Source organism: Canis aureus, chromosome 25 (assembly GCF_053574225.1).
Source record: "Canis aureus isolate CA01 chromosome 25, VMU_Caureus_v.1.0, whole genome shotgun sequence".
In the NCBI taxonomy this organism is placed as follows: Eukaryota; Metazoa; Chordata; class Mammalia; order Carnivora; family Canidae; genus Canis; species Canis aureus.
The window spans coordinates 5,032,065-5,053,377 of record NC_135635.1 but is presented as its reverse complement, the minus strand read 5'-3'; the positions used below and the strand labels follow the sequence as shown (position 1 = coordinate 5,053,377).

The window sequence follows — 21,313 nt, the reverse complement described above, 5'->3', positions numbered from 1 at the left end:
CCCCCCCCTGCACAGCTCCGAACCTCCAGCCCCTTGCATTGCACCAAGAGCAGAGTATACAGCTCAGCTGCTGACGAATAAAGGAAAAAGGAAACAGCTTTATCCAGGCTTTGGAGAGAAGATGCTCCATCCCCTTCTGCACCCGTCTCGGGAGCCCCGTCAGTCACCAGCCCTGAAACCTTCCGCATATTCATCAATAGTTTTGGGTTGCAATTCCCTGATCTGAGCAACACAGCATTTAGCTCACATCTTTATCATTTATTTATTTTTATTATTTTTTTAGCTCACATCTTTAACGCCCATTGATGATTGCCACGCTTTCACCGCTCGGCGGGAGCCCCAGCTTAGAAGAAGTAACTCCAGGCTCACCTGAGCAGCACGTGCGCCCCCCGAGGGCAGGGATTTCAGGGGATCTGCTTTTTTTTCACCTGCCATTTGCCCCGTGCGCTGGAACAGTTCGTGGCACGTACCAGATGCTCAACAAATACCTGTTTAATGAATGAATTTAAAAGTGCAAAAAAAAAAAAAAAACCAAAACTATGCAACGGATTAAAAAAACCTCTTAGCGAGGTACAAAGATACCCCTACGTTCCGAACGACACGTCGGTCCAGCCCGCGGTGCCGGGAGCGAGCGGCGGGCCCGGGTCCGGCGGCGGCCGGCGGGCAGGGCGGGAAGCGGGGCAGCCGCCGGCGCGCGCTCCAGCGCCTCGGGCCGCGCGTCCGGAGCCCGCGGCGCCCCGCCCCCCGTGGGCGGGCCCCGGACCTGGCGGCGCGGGGGCGGGGCCTGGCTCTCCGCGCCGGGGGCGGGGCCGGGCCGGGCGCTCGGGGCCGGTGCAGGGCCGGGCTGGTCCGCGGGCGCGACCGGGGCCCCGGCCACCAAGGGGTGCGACCCCCCACCGGCCCCGCCCTCCCGGCTGCGGCCCGGCCAATCAGAGCGGCTCTTACTGGCGGGTGGGCCGAGCCGGCCCAGCTGCTCGGAGGCTCTGGCATGGTAACGTCCCCGCGCGGGGGTGGAGGGGGGCCCGGGGCGGTCCCACAGCGCCCCCGGCGGCCCGGGCCGGGGCCGGGGGGGCGGGGAGGCCGCCGGGGGTCCCCGGGACCCCGGGGGAGGGCGAGGGGCCTGAGGCGTGAGGGAAAGGAGCCCGGGAGGGGGAGGGGAGCGGGGATTTGGGGGAGAAGGGGCGGGGAGGCCATGATGGAGGATGGCGGGGGTGGGGGAGCGGGGGGTGAGGGGAGCGGGAGTTGCGGGACGGGGTGAGGAGGAGGAGGGGAAGGAGACCTGGTGGGTTTGTGGAGAAAGGTCGGCAAAGGAGAGGGGGCGGGCATGTGGGAACCGAGGGACCGGGGGAGAGCCGGGGGCCGCAGTCCCCCTTCTAGGGTGTTCGGCGTGCAACACGCCCCTCCCCGGCCCCAGCGTTTGCTTCCTTCGGAAGCCCTGGATACCTCCTACAACCCCCTGGGGACCTCCTCCTCCATTTCCCCCGCATTGTCTCCTGAGGTGAGGAGGGGGCATTGTCTCCTGAGGAAAGAGAGGCTTCGGCCCCCACCTCGTGCTGGATAGTCCCAAGAAATGAGAAAGCAGAGGACCCTTGGTCCCAACCCTGGCTCTGCCGCCAACACGCCGTGTAACTACTCCGTGTGACCTTGGGCAAGTCACTACCTTTCTTGGGGCCTCAGATTTCCCATTGGTTTAAAAAACAAAAAAACAAAAAACCCACAAGGAAAATGTGTGAGAATGATAGCCCAGATCTTTTCGAGCTTCGGAATGGGGTGGTTCTTGAGGAAAGAGTGCAGGAGAATGGGTTCTCGGGTGTGGGCAAGCAGGGCAAAGCAGGCTGAAGAGGGAGGCGAGGCCTCCCGGCTGGGGCCGCAGAAAATCCCCAGGGAGGTGGGGGATGGTCGGCACAAAGCCTCCAGCGGGCTAGCCAGCGCCTCTGGAATCCTATTGGAGGGAAGGGAGAACCCTGGACGTGGCGGAGGAGGAAGAGACCTACCCCAAGTAAATGAAGACCAGAATGAGGTCTTCATCCTGAGGAGATGGCAGGACCAGAGAGAAGCAGTGGAAGCTATTTTCTAGTAAGACAGCCAGTATCTTTGGGGGAGTAGGATGACTATAAGAAGGCAGGTGTGGAGGAGGGGGGACTAGGATTGGTCTTGAAAACGGAAGGGCTGGGCCTCTTTGGGTCACCTGTGGCAGGTGAAGGTAGACCGCAGGGTAATCGGCTGGTCTTCTGGCCTCCACGGTGTTTTTCTTTTTGATGATAGGTACTCTTTCTGAGAGGTGTGCCTTCCTGTTTTCATTTTCGGACACAGATCCCTTTAGGGAGTGAGTCAGACCGGGCCATCCTTGGAATCACTTGGAGGATTTCAGGATTGTGTGTGGATTGGGGTGACAAGAAAACAGGAGCACCAATCCGTAAGGAATAGCTGTGGCACCACCATCCTCGCTGAGAGACAGCTTTGTGGAGGAGTTGAAAGCACAGGCTTAGGGCGTCAGGCTGCGTGGATTCCAAACCCGCCTCTGCCCTTTAATCCTTTAGAACCTTCTTGGAACATTGGTCAAGTACCTAATTTCTCTGAACCTCAGTTTCTTAATTTATAAAATGGGGACAATAATAAGCTTTGAGATGGTTGCAAGGATTAAATGAATGTTTGGCATGATTTCTGGCCCATAATAAGCACTCAATAAATATTAGTTGTTAGCTGTTCTCTCTTTCCATGCTCCCCCTCTCATCTCTCCATTCTTGTTCTTTTCCCATTTTATTCTTTCGTCTGAATCTTTAGTTCTGACATGCCACTTAGATGTGAAGGCTGAGAAAAATTGATTGCACCTTCGGGAGGGGAGGCTGTCCTTCCAGTGGCCCAGGTGAACACATGATGGTCAGATGATCAATTGTCTCTTCGTCTCTCTCCAACCCAGAGATGTGTTTTTGTTCCAGAGAAGACACAGGATCTGTTCTTTGAGTCCCCTTTCCTATATCCCTTTGTCACATGAGTTACTTCAGTCTCGCCCCAAAGCTTTCCAGGCACTGCTGCAAGTGAGATAGGGGCAGGGGTGTTCCAGGAAGAAAAGTATACACGTTGCACAGGGGAAGCTCAGCAAAGGGAGGGCTGTGGAAGTTTCACGGTAATTTATGTTCATTCCATTGCTCTGTCCTCTGTGGGAACTGTCCAAAATAGTCCAGCCTCTGGATCCTGGCCAGCGGTCTCCATTCCAAGTTAAAGATGGTCAGTGCTCGCTTTGGCAGCACATAGGCCAAGTTAAAGATGGTCATATACAGTTTTTTTTTTATTATTTAGGCTTTTCCATGCCAGTATTTGATTCTAGTTCCCTTTCCCCAGCCGTACAGATAGCCAAGCTGTCTGTCTCATCACAGGCCTCCTTTACCCAGATAATTTATACGAATGTACCCAGGCACATGTGTATAGATGCACGCATTTGCCTGTTTTAGGATACTCCAGTATGCAAAAATCTAATAAGGTTAAGGATGAGTCTGCATTTTACCACAGCACTTTGCATGCAGGGCCCTGATTAGACATTCAAGAGGAGGCTCAAAAGGAGAAAACATAATCCCTGAATATAGAGAAATGTCCTCCTGAGTAGGGAGACAAGCGGTCCTGTGGGAAACACCCAGCAGCATCCACAGAGTAGTGTGTCAGCAGTGCCAAGTAGTGCAGCATTTATCCTGGGGACACAAGGAGGTAGGAGTATGTGTATGTGTGGAGGATAATCATAAAGGTAGTCTGAAGGGGGGGAATATTGACTCATCTTGAGCAAAGTGAGAGACAAAGTGGAATAAGAGAAACACATGGCATAACCTAACAATTGCTGTGCAGAGAGGAGGGAAGCCATTTAATCAGGCTGAGCCAAGAAGAGCGGCTCACCTAATATTGAGACTTTGTTAGGTGAGATTCTGTAAGGCGAGCAATAGGGAGTTCTCAAGGAAGGGTTGGATCCTTGCTGACTTAAGCACATGGGTGGTGGGGAATATGCGAGAGTGAAAGAACAGACCTGCTTCCTGCCGGACTATACTGAAGGGGTAGATTAGAGCCAGTCCTGGCGCTGACCATGGTGGAGCCGGGGCCTGATAATTCCCCTTAGTTTTCTCATCGGAGAAAGGGACTGCCGTGGGTGGTTGCCAGAGTCCCCTCCAGCTCGACATTCTTTGTTCCCTGAATAACTCCTAGGCCTTACCAAGGGCTGTGTTTTTGTGGGACCTGCGAGACCATTAAGTCAACAAATACTAACACCTTCTCTGTTGCAGTTGGGGGCAGTGAGGAAAATACACCGGGGATAGGACAGCAGCATGAGCCAAAACAGGCAAGATCCCCACCGCTTAAAGTTTAAGGTCTAGTGGAGGCAGCAGGTAATCCATTGATTCCACTCACATTTTAAATTTTTTTGTCAAGATACATCTTAAAATCAGTGGAGTATCATAGTTTAAGTGGGAGCATTTGTTTTTTATTAGCGGCCACATAAAATAACAGGACCGTCAACATTGTGCAAGTAACTAAAATTCCAGTGGGTAATTGCTAGAGGGGAGCGTGCATGGTACAGCCTAGACCACTGCATTGGGAGGAAGCCTTTGCTGAGGAAGCGATGACTGGCAGACGTGAGACCTGTAGGCTAGGTGTGTGGCGTTGGCAGGAAGTGGTGCCAGGCACAGATGCATGCCTGATGTCGGGGAACCGAGAGGAGGTGAGCGTGGCTGGAGCACAGACCCAGAAACTCAGCAGGGATGAGGCTGGCAAAGCAGTTGGGAAGCAAATTTCCCACAGCCTTCCAGGTCTTGGGGAGGAGTTTTGGTCTCTACCCTAAGAGCAGTGGGAGCCATCGAAGAATTTTAAGCGTGGAGTAACGTGGTCTGAGGTGCATTTTGATGAGCTTGTGGATGAGGGGAGACTACCACAGAAGGTCAGATGAAAACAAGAGGGGTGGGGGGATGGCGGAGGAAATGGAGAGAAGTGGACAGATTCAAGAAATGTGTACGCGGTACAATTAGCAGGACTCGGTGACATATTGACAGGGTAGAGGGAGGTGTGGAGAATGACTCACGGGTTTCTACCTTAGACAGCCGTATGGACGGTGGTGCCAGTCTCAGATAGGCAACTCTGGATCCTGGCAGGACCCAAACAAAGATGGTTATGTAGCATCTGGGAGGTCAGAGAGGATCCTGAGGCAGCTTGAGGTGATTAAGTGTGGCCCAGAGAATCGGGTTTCCTCCCATATTGATGAACTTCTGACTTTCCATGCCGCGGACAGACTTGGGGCAGGAGCAGGTCTGAATACGGGGCCAGAGTAGTTGAACACTGAGAAAGGTGATTCAAGGTAGAATAATGTGGCTTCTCCACTTCTCTCCTTAGGAGAAGATGGGTGGGAAAAGAGGAAGGACAGATATTACTAGAGGTACAGATTAGAAAGCATCTTCACATGCTGAGCCTTCTCAGCACAGGGGTCATTGGGGAAGTAGGGAAATTGGGCAACTTCTCTTTAGCCACCTACCACCTTTCCCTAGAACTCCCTAACACCCCCTAGCCTTCATGCAAAAAGGAGGAAAGGCAGGGCTTTTTAGCTACATCTCCAAGCCTTAGTTCACTTGAAAAGTGTTTTGTTTTTTTTTTTTGAATGGGTAATATAGTCACGTGGATGCATATTCAAAGGTTACAAAAGGGCATACGTACAGTGTGAAGTCTCCCCACCTCAGCCCCCCTGCTGCTGGTTTCTGTCTTGTATGTCATCTTTTCTCCAGTTTTCATACAAATGATCCCACTTTGCTGTACTTTGCATTTTTTCCACTCGTTAATGTATCTTAGAGATTGCTCCTATCAAGACAAGCTTCTTCATTTTTTGACTGCATAGTATTCCATTTTCTATTTGTGTGTAATTTTCATAGTTAGTTAGTGATGGATATTTAGGCTGATTCCAGTCTTCTGTTTTTACGACGATGCTGGAATGGAAACGTATACACATCATTTTGACCATGTGGGGCTATATCTATAGGGTGAAATTTTAGAATTGTGAGTGTTTGTTCCTCCATTTGTTCCTTCTTGCATTCATTCAATATTTATTGAGTACCCATTATGTGCCAGACACCGTGGCAGGTACTAGGAGTCCAACTTTCAACAAGTCATACACGATCCTTGTCCTCATGAAACGTTATGACATGTTAGTAAGGGGAAGTGTAATAATTATGAAACTATACACCAGGAAACTAAGAAGAGAATTAGAGAATAAATTCACCAGTCAGAAGTCTTGGTGGAGCGAGCCGTATTGAAGCCAACAGCTGAGGAATGGGATGTGGCAGCCAGTAGGCGGAGGACCCGGAGATCTAGGCTGTTCATAGTCTCTGCCTCAGGGAGAGGAGTTCGGGATCTGTAGGGGCGGGGCAGTAGAACTGTAGAGGAGGGGATGATGGGGAGTGGGAGGTGTCAAAGAGTGAGCGAGTGAGTTGTGGGGAGCCCTCCCCACAGTGAAGAGAGAGCAAGGCTAGTGCTTAAGCAGACTTGGTGACTAGGTTTAGAGAGCTTTGGGGTTGAATCTAACTGGGTGAATTCAGGGAGGGGGATGGGACAAGAGGTCTGCTTTGGGAATGAGAGACCTCTGTTGAAGGTTTGAGGGAAGTACAGCCTTGCCCACAGATGGGAGAATGGATGAAAAGCCTCAGCAAGAGCCAGACTGTGCCTGTGGTACAGCCGCCTCCATCTTTTCTGTGGCTTTGGCGAGATAAAGACAACACCGAAGGGGCACGGCTGGCTGGCTCTCGGATGGTGGAAGAGAGCAGACCTAGCCAGGGCTCACTCGGAGCTGGGCATGGGCAGGAAACTGGGCCAGGAGACCCTTCCTCTGAACTTTGTGCTCCTTTTTCATCCTCACCGCTCTGCTTCCCTTCTGCAAAAGCCCATCTCTTTGCCCATCCTGGGTCCTATGACTTTTCTCTCCCTCAACAGTCGGTTCCCGATTCTGGTCCCCGGCCCCCAGCAGCGCCTGCCCCCTTCCCACCGGGGCCCCCCATGATGCCACCACCCTTCGTAAGTTTTATGTCTTTCCCTGGGCTTGGCTTTTCCAGCCTGCACCCCCCCCCCACTTCCCAGTCCCTAGCACTGCTGCATCGCCAGCACGGTTTTGTGTAACGCCCCCTCTACTGCCCTTGGAAAAGGGGTGGTGTTGCTTGGGCATTGGGGTGGGAGGAGCTGCTGCTCCCAGTCCATAAAGTTGACAGCTCCCCCTTTGTCTTTTCATCCTTGGGATACATTGGGGCTGGGGTAGGAGAAGTGGAAGGGAAAAGACCCTGCTAGTGTGAGGGCATGGTGGGGCCGCCTGTCTCTTTCACTACTCCTTCTCTGTGCTTTCAAAGTGCCACAGAAGTCAGGCTGACATAGCAGCTGGTGGTCATCGAGTTGGAGCAAAAGGGATGGGAGGCAGGGGACTGGGGCATTTGGGTACCTGGGATGCTGCCTTCTGGCCCTGCCTCTGAGGGGCCTCTTTGGGGAGAGTCGCTGAAGAGATGGAGCCTTCCAGCCACAGTCTGGTGGTGGCACTTAGACTTTTCCCTCTCCCTTCCCTACGTCTGAAGAAGCGGTGTGCTTGCCTGTTAGACCCAGAAGCCCGCCCCTCCCCCCATCTCTCTCAGTGGTGAGGAGCAGGCAGTTTCATGCTTTGTGCTTCTCGAACTGAAGCCTTGGAATTGCCTCAGAACTGGAGTGGAGGGCTGAAAAGGGCGGGAGACAGGCGGGTGTTCCCTGGCAGTCTAAGATCGTGTCTTCCCTGCTCAGTATCCCTTCCTTTCCTCACTTTCAGATGCCTCCTCCAGGAATCCCCCCACCCTTTCCTCCGATGGGACTGCCCCCCATGAGTCAGAGACCACCAGCCATCCCCCCGATGCCCCCCGGCATCATGCCCCCAATGCTTCCACCAATGGGGGCACCACCGCCACTCACGCAGGTAATCCTCTCTCCTCCAGTAGTGCCACAGAAAACCCCGGGTGTCCAGTTGGGGGGGCGGAGGTGAGAGTGGGCATCTGGACTTGAAAAAGTAGGGAGAGAAGGGCCGCGCTTGGCTCGGCCCATGCAGATTCGTCTGCTGAATGACTAGAGGACGTTCTCCTGCTAGCCCGAGTGCCCAGAGCCTGGGGATTGTCTGAGGGGGTGCCCGTGTGTAGCTCATGGCCCCCAGCGGGATCTCTCCGGAGCCTGCCTTGCTTGCACCTGCTCTCACTTTAGTAGCTGTTTTTTGTGTTCTTTGTATCCCTAGATACCAGGAATGGTACCTCCCATGATGCCAGGAATGCTGATGCCAGCGGTGCCTGTCACCGCAGCGGTAAGCACTGGGGCCGGCAGGAAGCAGGCTGTGCCCTGCAGCCCTGTGGGTCTGACTTGGAGTACAGGGATATGGCCTCCATTCTTTCCCTCTTGTCATCGGATGCATCCTGGGCCTGGCAGCGCCTCCCCACACTCAAGTCCTCCTCTCCAGCCACATGCTCCACTCTTTGAGTTTCTCACTCCTTCCCAAAGGCATGTACATTCTCTCTTGTTACTCTTCACTGGGCCCAGCTCCCTTAAGGAACACGTTCATGGTACACTGCTTACCCTTGCAGAGCCAGCACTGCAGACACTTGAATACAGTTCCCTCGTCACTTCTTTGTCTCTGGAGGTAGCAACAGCACCCGCGGGTCTCCCCGTGCCTTCCTGTGCCGTTGCTCAGTGTAGTAGAGTCTGGGTAGGATGTAGCATTTGGCATCCACTGTGGAAGAGGGGCCTTGGAGGTTGACTCCACAAAATACTCTCACTTGAGGCAAACCGAGAACGGAGCTGCTGTGCAGTTCCCCCTAGGATCCTCTAGCCACAGCCCCAGAGGGTGGGGGATGCCTGTTAGGGAGCAGAGGTCCCTGGGAGCAGGACACATGGATCCTGGCCTGGCCTGCTTCTTCATCCCCCATGGCCTGGGTCCTGGGGGCCACTGGGCTTGGCCCCAACCCTTCCCCCTCCTCTTTCTTCGGCAGACGGCTCCGGGTGCGGACACAGCCAGCTGTGAGTCTTCTGGGGGTCTGCTCCCCCCAGGCTCGGAGGTTGGGGGGGTACAGGGGAGAGGGGACCATGGACTAGAGCCCACCCTGGATCATGCCTGTTGGGATGCCAGGGAGCCTGGGATGTTGATGGGACCAGGGGATATTTAATGGGGATGGAGTAGGGGAGGAATAGGTGGGATAAGATGGGGGTCGGGGCAAGGACTTAATGTTTCCCTTGGCTTCTTTTCTAGCTGCTGTGGCTGGGACAGGCCCTCCGGTGAGTTCTTCTAGCTCAGGGGTCTCTGGGTAGAAAAGCTGGAAGTTGGGGGGCTGACGGTTCAATCTTTGGGGTAAGGAGGAGAAGCTCTGGGGAAGGGGCCTTGACCACCGTTCTGTGCCCTCCCCAGAGGGCCCTGTGGAGTGAGCATGTGGCCCCTGACGGGCGCATCTACTACTACAATGCTGACGACAAGCAGTCCGTGTGGGAGAAGCCCAGCGTGCTCAAGTCCAAGGCAGAGGTCCTGAGCGGGGCTTTCTGGCCCTTCCTTTCGGCTGCCCCGTCCCTTCCAAGTCCTTGGCCTCCCCCTGAGTCTTTAACCACACACATGGTTCCTCTGATCCCAAGATCCCTGACCACTCCCCCAGCCTCCCTAGGATCTCAGGAAGTCTCCTTTCCCCCTTGTTGAGCCAGGCCAGGTGGTAGCTAACAACTCCCTACTCACTGGATCCCCTGAGCTCCCCCAGCTGTAGCTAGAGGGCGTGCCCAGCCAACTGACATCCTCTGACCCAACCTCTTGCAGTTGCTGCTGTCCCAGTGTCCCTGGAAAGAGTACAAGTCAGACACGGGCAAACCTTACTACTATAACAACCAGAGTAAGGAGTCTCGCTGGACCCGGCCCAAGGACCTGGATGACCTGGAGGGTGAGGAGGAGGTGGGGTCTGGGCTGTGGTTCTGGGGGGTGGCTCTGGCCCCCCTGTGATCATGGTATCTTTTCCCATTGCAGCTTTAGTCAAACAAGAGGCTGCAGGGTGAGTGACTCGCCCGTCTGTCCACCTGTACTTGGGGCCACCTGAGGGGTGGGAGCAGACCCTCTCTGCGTGATCCCTGCTCAGTGGACAAGCCAGCTCTCAGTTTCCTCGTGGAGTGGTCTGCTCTGGCCGCAGTCCTTCGCAGGATCGAGAGACCAGCTGTCCCCTGGCTGTCCCCTCTCTGCTCCACTCCTGGACACTGCCCTTCCGGCCCACCTGCAGGAAACAGCAGCAGCAGCAGCCCCAGATACTGCAGCCGCAGCCACCTCAGCCCCAGCCTGAGCCCCCGCCTGGGCCGCCTGGCCCCACCCCTCTGCCCCTGGGCCTTCTAGAGCCTGAGCCAGGTGGGAGTGAAGATTGCGATATGTCAGAGGCTGCCCAGCCTGTGGAGCAGGGGTTTCTGCAGCAGCCGGAAGAGGGCCCCAGCAGGTGAGGGCTGCCCCCGAGGCATTCCAAATGCGGACCTCGAGCTCCCAGCCTGGTTCCACCCTTGACTTCTGCCAGGCCTGTGGGGAAGGGTGTGAAGATCTGGGCCTGGCCTCTGCAGGGCAGGAGAGGGCTGCTTTGGGGAGCCAGGAGAGGGTGGCCTACCCCTGATCACATAGGGCACTGAAAGCTGTGGGGACTGGGAGGCGCTGTGGCTGAGCCCCCTTTGCCCCCCAGTGCTGCTGGACAGCATCAGCCACCACAGCAGGAGGAAGAGGAATCAAAGCCAGAACCAGAGAGGTCTGGCCTCAGTTGGAGCAACCGGGAGAAGGCAAAGCAGGCCTTCAAGGAGCTGCTGAGGGACAAGGTGCGGGGGTGGGGCTCCCAGGGTAGGCCTGGAGGGGGCTGGAGGGGGGCAGGCCCCATGACCCCTGCCTGCTCCGTTCTAGGCTGTCCCCTCCAATGCCTCGTGGGAACAGGCCATGAAGATGGTGGTCACCGACCCCCGTTACAGGTAGGCCTGGGCAGAGGGAGCCAGGCCCTCCAGACCGCGTGTGTGAGAGCAGCTGGGCCAGGGCCTCCCTGAGAAGCCCCAGCTCAACACTCTGGCCCCAAGGGGACCCGAGTCAGGAGAGTGATAGAAGGGCAAGGATGCAGGGGAAGGAGAAGCTGGAGGGCCTCCAGGAGGAGGTGGGGAAAGGTGTCTGACATGAGACCTTCAATAAATGCTTGTTGAATTGAATTGATTCGAATTGAATTAATTGGGGTTGAGGGGGCTGGATAGGGTGGAGGCCTGACTGCACCTTGAGAATCCCAGAGCAAAAGGGCCCAGCGTTAGCAGTGTCTTCCCCTCACTGCCTCATCCCAGAGACGCGTCTGGCCTCCCTGCAGCCTGCTGTGCCCGTGCATGGACCCCTCACTCAGTTCTGTGTACCTCGACCCTGCTCGGTGGGCTGTGCGGGGTGGTTCAGGCTGACTCCTCTGCCCCCACCCTGCTCCCACCCTCTCCACCCCAGTGCCTTGCCCAAACTGAGTGAGAAAAAGCAGGCATTCAATGCCTACAAGGCGCAGCGGGAGAAGGAGGAGAAGGAAGAGGCCCGGCTAAGGGCCAAGGAGGCCAAGCAGACCTTGCAGCATTTCCTGGAGCAGCACGAACGCATGACCTCCACCACCCGCTACCGGTCAGGGGGCCGGGCTGGGGCGGGGCCTGGGAACCCCAAGAACGCACGGGCCCAGGGTCTCTGTCCCCTGCCTGCCTACCCACAGCCCATATGCTCCACAGGCGAGCAGAACAGACCTTTGGGGAGCTGGAGGTGTGGGCTGTGGTCCCTGAGAGGGATCGAAAAGAGGTTTATGATGATGTCCTCTTCTTCCTGGCAAAGAAGGAGAAGGTAACAGTCACTGGCTGGATCAGTCAACCCGTCTCACTTTAGAGTCTTCGTATCTTTGCATCCCTGTGGACCCCGGCCATTCACTTCCCCACTGCTCCAGGCCCTCAGCTCCTTCCTGGGAAGCTGGTGTGGCACTTGCACATCCCCCCCTCCCATCTCTGCGCTGGGCCTGCAACCTGGGTGTGGGAGGGCAGGAAGGCATCTGTACGGGGTTGGTCTGGAGCCGGTGCTCCTTCCCCCTTCCAGGGATGTGAAGGTCTTGAGTCTGGTCTTCCTAGGGTTCACCTAGCTACCTGCCTTGCCCCAAATGCTCCTCTGCCCAGGCCCACTTGAATTTCATCTCTGACCTGCCCTACCTCACCCTGACCCTCACACTGTGGCTCCTCAGGAACAAGCCAAGCAGCTCCGGCGCCGCAACATCCAGGCCCTGAAGAGCATCCTGGATGGGATGAGTAGTGTCAACTTCCAAACTACATGGTCCCAGGCCCAGCAGTACCTCATGGATAACCCCAGCTTTGCTCAGGACCACCAGCTGCAGAGTAAGCCCGGGTTCTCCACTCCTGCCTGTCCCTTCCCCTTTCCTCATTGACCTGGGGCCCCGGAGCCTGCCTCATACCGCTCCCCTCTGCACTTCCTGCCCTTCTGGACATCCAAGCGTCCTCAGCACTCACTCAATCCCTGTATCTCTCCAGACTCTGGAGATCCCAGAACGCTGGGGTACCCTCTTCCTCCCTCTGGGGTCCACTGTTGACCTGGACGTTGTGTGTCCTTGGAGGAAGAGCTCTGGGATAGGTGTCAGATGACCAGGAGAGAAGGATGATTTTTAGAACTCATCTGAATATGGTCTTAAATTGTTGTGGTGCTATGGACCACAGCTGGTCACGTGTGTTCTGATGAGCTGTTGTTGGCCTGTAGTCACTGACAAATCAGAAATTTACCTTTGGAACCTTCATCAAAGCCGGATTGATTCCATAGAACATAAAATTTCAGATCGCAAGATTATTGGTTTCATAAGATTACTTCCAGTAAGTGAATTCACAGGGGCTGAATACTTGCTAATTTTTTTTCTCGTACATTAATGAACCCTCCTCCAGAACCACCATTCCAGTCTCCTCTCCCACAGAGGCCTCTGCTCCTCTGGCTCCACCACACTGGGTGACCCTGGCACCTACTGAGGCAGCATCCTTGAACAGTAGGGGTGCCAGGGTCTGGGAGGGAGGGTGTCCCACCGATGTGGTGCCAGCTGAGCCTCTTCCCTGTGCTTAGACATGGACAAGGAAGATGCACTGATCTGCTTTGAGGAGCACATCCGAGCTTTGGAGAGGGAGGAGGAGGAGGAGCGGGAGCGAGCCCGCCTTCGGGAGCGGCGTCAGCAACGCAAGAACCGGGAGGCCTTCCAGGTACCTTTGTCACCCGCCCGCTGGATAGGAGCTCAGCTTCGCGCCAGACCGTGACCTCTTTGCCTGGGCCCTGGCGCCCTGCCTCCTCTTAGCTAGGCCGTTTGTGCTCTGTCTCTGCCCAGTCGTGTGCTTCCTCCACAAGGTCGCTCTGTGCCTGCAGCTCCTGCTGTGTCCCCTCAACTCTGGGCCAAGCTCCTCTAGGGAGGCTGTATGTATGCACCACCCAGAAACTGCCAGCAGAGAGCACCCTAAAGGCACAGCTTAGGAGCTTAGCCGAGTTCATTTCCCTTCTGCGGGGAGCTCGATAGGCAGAGCTAGCTCATCCCGCAGCACACACAGCTTGGAGGTGGCGGCAGAGGTGATATGGTGGGGGTTCTTAGCCGGAACACATTGGGAAGCTGAGAGCAAACCACAGGAAGGACAGGCTGCAGACAAGTTTCTGTTTTTCTGCTCCTTGTCTCGTTTGAGTCTATCCTTCTCTGTATTTGCATTCTCTCTGTTTTCACTGCTCTCTGCCTCCCCATCTACATCTCTTCATCTCTGCCTCCTTTGCCTGCGTTTCCTCAGTCTGAATTGTCCCGGCCTCCCTCTCCCATCCATCCCCTCTCCTCCTCCCCAGTCTCTGGCTGGCCCCTCTCCGTGTCTCACTAGCCCTATAACTGGCCTCTCTCTGCTCAGACCTTCCTGGACGAGCTGCACGAGACAGGGCAGCTGCACTCTATGTCCACCTGGATGGAGCTGTACCCAGCGGTCAGCACCGATGTCCGCTTTGCCAACATGCTGGGCCAGCCGGGTAAGGCAGCCAGGCTCCCCTTCCTCTGGCCTGGCTTCCTGCCCTGCCAGCCTCTCTGCACCCCTACTCCCTGGTCCTGTCCTCGACCCTACCCCCAGGCCTCGGGAAGCTGCCGCCCGCCAGGCCCCCCTCCCTCCCTCCCCCGCAGGCTCCACCCCTCTGGACTTGTTCAAGTTCTATGTGGAAGAGTTGAAGGCACGATTCCATGATGAGAAGAAGATCATTAAGGACATCCTTAAGGTGAGGGGAGGCCCAGGGTTGTGGATGGATGCAGACTGGGTGCAGGGCATACTCTCTAGACAGGACTCCCTGATAAGTCCCGTTCTGCAGGAGCGTTGTAGCTCACTTCAGCAGATATCCACTACGATCCCTAGCTGTTCTCCTGGGACACGGAAAGATACAATTTCTGTCCATAAGGAGCTCATGGCTTAGTAGGAATAGAAACATGACACCTATTACACAGAGGGGCAAATGCTGTTACAGAGACAAGAATCAAAAGAATTGACATTTGAACTACGCCTTTAAGAAGAAGTAGGTGGGGGAGGATGGAGGTCGTGGGCACAGGGTATGACAGGAGCAGAAGCAAGGGAGTGGGAAGGGCATGGCAGGTTTGAGGAGCAAGGGGCATGGCTCATCACAAACTGATAGCTTGTGGATACGTGTTCCTTCTGGCCCGTACAGCATTTTAGCAAAATTCCAAATTGGCCACTAACGTTTTAGAACTTAGGAGATTGTACATAAAAATCTGGGTCTTCAACTTTTCTTAAGCTGGGCTGGTTTCGCAAGGCATTCAGTGGGCTCAGGCTGTGACGCCATCCTTGTCCTCACCGCTCCCGCCACGGCTCTGGCGTGGCAGTGGCTCCCTCAGCTCAGGCACATACATGACTTATCTTAAGCTGGAGAGAGAGTTCTCCAAGTCTCTGTCCATCAGAGGCGGATAAAGGATTATTGCAGTGAGAGAGCCTTGTGTTTCAGAAGGAAAAAAAACAAAGAGGAAGTGTATTCGTTTGTGGAAGTGAAGAGCATGCAAAGGCCCTGGGGAGGAGACACGCCCCGCAGTTAGGGGCAGCGCTGTGCGGGCAGGCTGCTCGGGATATGAGGCCCGCTTAACCACTTGCTAGCTGTGTGGCCTCTGGCAGACTTTTTAAGCTTTCTGAGCCTCAGTTTCCTCATTGGACAAAGGGGTTACTTTCCACCAGCACACACCTAGTTCCAAGGGAGAGTAACTGGGTACCTGGGATGAGAACAAAGCTAGGAATGTCCCACTTGCACACACAACACTTACTTTTCTAGAAGTCTTGTGTCTTGCCTTACAGATACGGGTGTTGCATCTTACTACCATATTACTTCTCTGTTCAATGTAAACTTAGTGTTTTAAAATTCCTTACCATTAGGTAGGACAGGCCATACTGTCCCGTGGCTTCCTCGGTTTCCCTGGAACCCTACGCCCCAGTTTGGAAGTAGAACCCTATGTGTAAAATACCTTGAATGGTAAAATAAGAAATTTGGATTTTTATCTTGTAAGGTACAGGGAGCCAGGGAATGATACAGTCAGATGATGTCTTGGAAGAGGCACAGGGTCAGTGTAGAGTCACACCTCTCAGACCAAGGGCTTGTGTCCTAGGGGATGGATGGCGGTAGGACAAAGCCTCGGGACACTGAAAAGTCTTACTGGCAAGTGATTCAAACTGATTTTGAGCTTGAGCCATCCTCTTCTGACTCAGCCCCAGGCTCTCTCCCCTGCCATTAGGGCCCTTTGGTAGAAAAGTTGGAGCAGCGCAGGACTCTGGGGTACGGGTTAGAGGTGCAGGAGGGGAGAAAGGAGGCCAGACAGGAGGTAACCTAGGTGGCAGAGGAGCTCGGCAGGGGCAGCAGGGGCAGCGGATGAGGGAGGGCTGTGGTGCTCCATCTCTATTTTTCTGAGACACCCTTCCCACACCCCGGGTTTCTTCAGGGGTGCCTTGGGACAAGAAAGGAGGGGATTTTATACTCCTTCCTTTGGTTTTCAGTACAGCAGCTTTTCTTTTATATATGGAGGTTTTACATAAGAATTTTTGTTGAAAAAATGTTTCTGCTGTTAAAAAAAAGAAGTTTAAAATCAGGAGGATAGTCACTCAGAAGTTGAATGGACAGATTTTTGTGTGTGTGAAATGGAGGGCAAGGGAGGAGTGAGTTGAAGTTGGTGGAGGAGGAGGATGGTACCATTTGTGAGGATTCAGGAACAGGGATGGAGAAAAATAGGAATTCTATCTGGGGAATTAGTCTGAAAAGTACCCTGGGGCAGGGAGGAATATGAAGCAAATGCCATATTTTAAATAGGATAACCATGTGAAGTATAAATATCTAATCCCGGGAGAGCTAAATTTTATTGGATGCTTACATTTTAGCCACAGAATGGCTGGTCCTGCTGACAGGCCTGTAGGCATCCTGTCCTCGCTGTCTCTCCACGTCTCCTGAGAAAGGGGCTTCTTTAGACAGGTCCCTACCTCTTCCCCCTTTTGGGCTCCTGCCTGTGGAAGGCCGATGAGCCCAGGAGTTCCTGTGATCATCCACTACCCCGGGAGACTGTGAGGGCGCCTCTCACCCCATAGGATAATGCAAAGAGCCCTGGACTTGGAACAGCTGGAAGCCAGGAGATCTGGCCTGGGAGATCCATGGGGGTGGGGACAGAGGTGGCTCACAGGGAATGAATTCTCTTGGGGTCTGCTAAATTAGAAGTTTCTTTGAAATAGTCTATTATGGGTCTGAAAATCAGGATGGAGGGAGGGCTGGGATGGCTAGGGACAGTGTAGATGGAAAAGACCAAGTGCTGTTCTCCGGGGAACTAGCACGTGCAAGAGAGGCAGGAAAAGAGGTCAGAGAGACAAGAGGGCAGTTGAAGTGAGCAGCACCAGGTACAAGGACCAGTCAAGTGGGGACCAGGAAGGGGCACTTAGAGTTGTCTATGGGGACGTGAGCACTTTTAGGAAAGCCGTGTCCATAAAGAGGGACGAGTGGCTACAGCACAGACCTTAGAGTGTTTATTGGTTGAGATCTCCGCAAGTTATATAATGTGTGAGCCTCCGTTTCCTCATCTGTAGAATAGGGGTAACGTATGCGCACGGTTGTGAGAAGTGGTAATATTTGTAAAGCGTCTTGCGTATAGTAGGCTCACTCCATGTTAATTTGTTTTCCTTTAAGCTGCATTTAAAGATTTTGAAACAAAGGAAAAGCAGCATGGGTTGTTAGCTTGAGGAAGGTGACCACAGAGGGGACGGGGATGTTCCCAGTTAAGCGAGGTGTGAGCTTGACGGAAGGAGCCAGTGGAGAGGTGGGATCGAAGCTTTGGGTTCCCTGACAGAGACTGGTGGGTCTGAGAGGAACCTGAGCGTAGGTTGAGGAAGTGCTCTTGGAATACACGAGAAGAGCGTGCTCTCCACATTACAGATCTGAAAACTTAAATACAACACTGTATGTTAACTAACTGGCATTACAGTAAGAACTTAAAAAAGAAGAGCTCGCTCTGCCATGGGTGGGAAGGCCAGAGCAAACTAGTGCCGTGTGGAGGGAGGGGAGTGGAACCGGGCTTCCGCCCCCACTGACTCAGACTCCAGTGGCTCCACTTTTCACCAGGTCGACTTGGGCCACGTGTGGTAACTTCCCTAAGCCTCTGCTTTATTGAGGTGTTGGGAGGCGTAGAGGACAAGCTCTGAGCCTGGCCCAGGGTGTTTCGAGAAGCGGAGGTGTTTTTAATAGTGTTCTGGAGTTGTACACCTGAGGGCCACGGGATCTGTGGGTGTAGTGCTTCCAACTGTGGGCTTCGTTGCTAGAAGGACCTGGGGTAGAGTTCTGCGTCCACTGCGTATTAGCCGAGAGACTGTGGGCAAGTGCTCTCCTCTCTCCGAACCTTGGTTTCTCTTGCCACACAAAATTAGGAGGCCAGGACTTAGGCTTAAATTTTCGATGCTGAGGATTAAGAGAGAGACCAGGTGTGTGACACACTCAGCACGGTACCTGGCACCATAGTAAGCACTCGAAATAAGCCAGAGGACGGGACCAGCAGATGTTGACTGAGAACGTGGGGAAGTTACTGAGCAGCAGGAGGGCCCAAGTGGGGCCCAGCCTTAAGCCAAAGGAACAAAGAATTAATTGTGAGAAACTCAGGCGTCAGTCAGCAGACGTGGTGCACACACCCTGCTCCCCGCGCTCCTTGTGATCCAGTGCCCCCCTCAGCTCCCTGTGCGTCCAGACCAAGGGCAGGCGTGGGAGGCTCAATCGTCAGATGGTGAGGACAACCTGGTTTCAGAAGTGCGTCTGAGTCCTGTGGGTCTCTTCTGGGGCCTGGGGGATTCTAGAGCTTCCTGTAGTCTGCCCATCTGCCTGCCCTGGAGGCCGGCTTCAGGCTTCAGGCCCGCAGTGGCCCCTGCTTCATGCGCCGCTGTGCCCACAGGACCGGGGCTTCTGCGTGGAGGTGAACACAGCCTTTGAGGACTTCGCCCACGTCATAAGCTTTGACAAGAGGGCTGCTGCGCTGGACGCAGGCAACATCAAGCTGACCTTCAATAGTGTGAGGGGCCGGGCGGGGCGGGGCTGTAGCCAGGGCTCCATTCTTAAACTCATCCCGTGTCTCATTCCATTCCTTCTCACGCACTGCCCCAGTGTGCTGTTCCTCACCCCGTTCCGGGGATGGCGGCAGGAGCCCAGACCCCAGCTTCCCATGTCCTACAGCATGCCTGAGTGGGGCCTGGACACCCGCCCTCCCGGTGACCCTGCCTCGCGTGCTTTCTGTCCTCAGCTGCTGGAGAAAGCAGAGGCGCGGGAGAGAGAGCGGGAGAAGGAGGAGGCGCGAAGGATGCGGCGCCGGGAGGCTGCCTTCCGGAGCATGCTGAGGCAGGCCGTGCCGGCCCTGGAGCTGGGCACTGCCTGGGAAGAGGTCAGGGCCGCAGCCTGGCACCACACACCACCCCCTCAGTCCTGAGGGCAGCGGTGCTTCTCCACCACCGGGGCCCGCCCCAGTCATGGCGCAGCTCGCGGCCAGCTCCGGCTCCCTTCCTTCCTCTGCCCCAGCCCTGCCCTGTGCTCATGGCGGCGTCCGTGCCTTGCCGGGGCTGGTCTGATCAGCAGTGCTCTCCCGTTCAAGGTCCGTGAGCGCTTTGTGTGCGACTCAGCCTTTGAGCAGATCACCCTGGAGTCGGAGCGGATCCGGCTCTTCCGGGAGTTCCTGCAGGTACTGGAGGTGAGGCAGGGCTTCCTTCCCCCCACGCGTGTCCCAGCTCGTGAGCACCCAGTGCGGCCTCCTGCCCGTCGGGCTCTCCCTTCCCTGCCGTGTGGCAGTGGCGCTGGACAGGAGGCGAAACCAGATTTTCGGGTGCAGGGCGCTTCCTGTGGCTAGCCCTGGTGCCCTCCTCACCCCTCCCTCTGCCTCTGCAGACTGAATGCCAGCACCTCCACACCAAAGGCCGGAAGCACGGCAGAAAGGGCAAGAAGCACCATCGGAAGCGTTCCCGCTCGCCCTCAGTGAGTTGGTGGGCAGAGGCGATGGGAGGGGGGTGGCTGGATCCTTCGGGAAACAGGAGTCACGTTTCTTGTGTTTTTCCCTACCTCACCTCACCTCACCTTGGAGCGAGATCTGAAAATTCCTGTGGCCCTGGATCCTCCTCTCTGTCCCCAGTTCCCAGACTTGAGGGCTTCTGGAGGCCAGGGAACCTGTGCGCTGACAGGTATCTGCTGATCTGCCCAGGGCTCCGAGTCGGAAGAGGAGGAGCTGCCCCCGCCGTCTCTCCGACCCCCCAAGCGGAGAAGGCGGAACCCCTCGGAGTCAGGCTCTGAGCCCTCGTCCTCACTTGATTCGGTTGAAAGTGGGGGTGCTGCCCTTGGAGGACGGGGCTCCCCATCTTCTCGCCTCCTCCTTGGATCAGGTGAGCCGTCGGCATTTGGAGAAGTCAACGCAGCCTCGAGGAGGCAGCGGTCCAGGGGTGGAGTGGATGGGGAGGCCTGCATCCACCGCAGTAGGAAGAACTGCCCTGCCGTGCCCTGCACGGCCCTGCCCTGCCCTGCCCCGCCCTCCCCTCCCCTCCCCTGCCCGGCCAGGGCCAGGAACTGGGAGGACGAAGGAGAACTGGGCTGAGGAGACTTCTCAGATAGTTCCCTGTCTGAAGAGTGCAGACGAGAGCAGGGAGACAAGTGAGCCCGCCCTCCTCCCGCGGGACTTAGGGGCATTTTTCTCTATCTCCAGATCACGGCCTTCGGAAAGCCAAGAAACCAAAAAAGAAAACTAAGAAGAGAAGACACAAGTCGGTGCGTAGAGAAGGGCCTTCTGCCCAGGGCCCTGCTGTGCTGAGAGCTCTCCAGCCGCCTCCCGGGTTGTCCTTCACAGGAACTGAGCAGGCGGGCTCTGGGCTCTTACAGAACAGTCCTGAGAGCGAGACAGACCCCGAGGAGAAGGCTGGCAAGGAGAGTGATGAGAAAGAACCCGAACAGGACAAGGACAGGGAGCTCCGGCGGGCGGAAGTCCCTAACCGTTCCCCAGGTTTTGGGATCAAGAAGGAGAAGGTGAGAAGCGGGCGCCCGACCCCAGCCCAGTCAGCACCCCCTCCAGGCAGGCCTCCGTGGCCCCCCGGGCAGGCTGTGGGTGAGCTGTGCCTTTGCTCCGCCAGACGGGCTGGGACACGTCAGAGAGCGAGCTGAGCGAGGGCGAGCTGGAAAGACGGCGGCGGACGCTCCTGCAGCAGCTGGATGACCACCAGTGACCCGACGAGCTGCTCTGCCTCGGGTCTGTGTGGGGCCGTGGGGCCTAGGTCACCCTCGCCACCTGCGCTAGACTCCTTTCTCGGTCTGGTCCGTGCCCACCTGTCCTCAAGTAACCCCACCCCGACACACCGCCGCCAGCACCTCCCAAGGTTGCTCGTGGTGTTCAAGGGCCCCCCGCTTCCCAGGCAACTAGTGTAGTCCCTGCCCTCACCCCGGACCGGAGATCGGAGATTGGTATGCCACGTGGAGGGGTGGTGCCAGTAGGAAAGACGCGAGAAGGGGCCTCGAGGGGAGAACGACAGGCTGGTGACAGGCGGGGTCCTTAGCCTCTAGTGTCAGTGCCTGCTCCTGCCTGCCTGGGGCCTTGGGCCCCGCCACTCCTTCTTTCAGCCCCGAGACCCCGTGTATCCGTGTTTTGTTTTGTTTTGGTTTTGTTTTTTAAATAATATTTATAATATGGCCAGTGGCTCTTGTCTTCTCCATCACTGCTGGGGCATGCTGGGGGCCCGGCAGGCGTACGCGTGGCCAGCAGAGAGCACC

The 21,313-nt window shown here is 55.8% G+C and overlaps 1 protein-coding gene and 1 long non-coding RNA gene across 12 annotated transcripts; one reads left to right on the top strand and one right to left on the bottom strand.

The window, feature by feature from the left end:
• Window positions 1-843: 843 nt before the first annotated feature.
• Window positions 844-21,239, top strand: PRPF40B (pre-mRNA processing factor 40B). Of its 11 annotated transcripts, none has more exons than XM_077870147.1 (26): window positions 844-991; window positions 6,949-7,029; window positions 7,799-7,942; window positions 8,252-8,317; window positions 9,000-9,027; window positions 9,257-9,282; window positions 9,413-9,523; window positions 9,806-9,926; window positions 10,010-10,034; window positions 10,257-10,463; window positions 10,698-10,827; window positions 10,910-10,974; window positions 11,477-11,641; window positions 11,743-11,851; window positions 12,240-12,390; window positions 13,118-13,251; window positions 13,930-14,044; window positions 14,193-14,284; window positions 18,474-18,590; window positions 18,819-18,956; window positions 19,164-19,259; window positions 19,454-19,540; window positions 19,764-19,941; window positions 20,259-20,320; window positions 20,432-20,575; window positions 20,680-21,239. In XM_077870147.1, exons 1-26 carry the CDS (start codon window positions 989-991, stop codon window positions 20,770-20,772), a joined length of 2,688 nt encoding a protein of 895 aa, XP_077726273.1. In that variant the 5' UTR covers window positions 844-988; the 3' UTR covers window positions 20,773-21,239. The 11 variants fall into 11 exon arrangements, with proteins under 11 accessions (XP_077726273.1, XP_077726278.1, XP_077726281.1 ...); XM_077870146.1 differs by lacking the exon at window positions 844-991 and adding an exon at window positions 1,320-2,076 and having other exon boundaries at window positions 19,164-19,250; XM_077870151.1 differs by lacking the exon at window positions 844-991 and adding an exon at window positions 1,321-1,625.
• LOC144296861 (uncharacterized) lies at window positions 2,945-11,436 on the bottom strand. Its single transcript, XR_013363804.1, has 2 exons — window positions 8,587-11,436; window positions 2,945-5,359 (listed from the first exon to the last, which is right to left on the bottom strand). It is a non-coding gene; the product is annotated as an uncharacterized LOC144296861 (long non-coding RNA).
• Window positions 21,240-21,313: the final 74 nt, after the last annotated feature.

Coding starts and splice junctions, on each gene's coding strand:
- PRPF40B (XM_077870145.1), top strand. CDS start 2,038: ATGGCAGGACCAGAGAGAAGCAGTGGAAGCTATTTTCTA. Junction 10,975..11,476: donor GTCACCGACCCCCGTTACAG/GTAGGCCTGGGC, acceptor TCTCCACCCCAG/TGCCTTGCCCAAACTGAGTG. Junction 14,285..18,473: donor TCATTAAGGACATCCTTAAG/GTGAGGGGAGGC, acceptor CTGTGCCCACAG/GACCGGGGCTTCTGCGTGGA.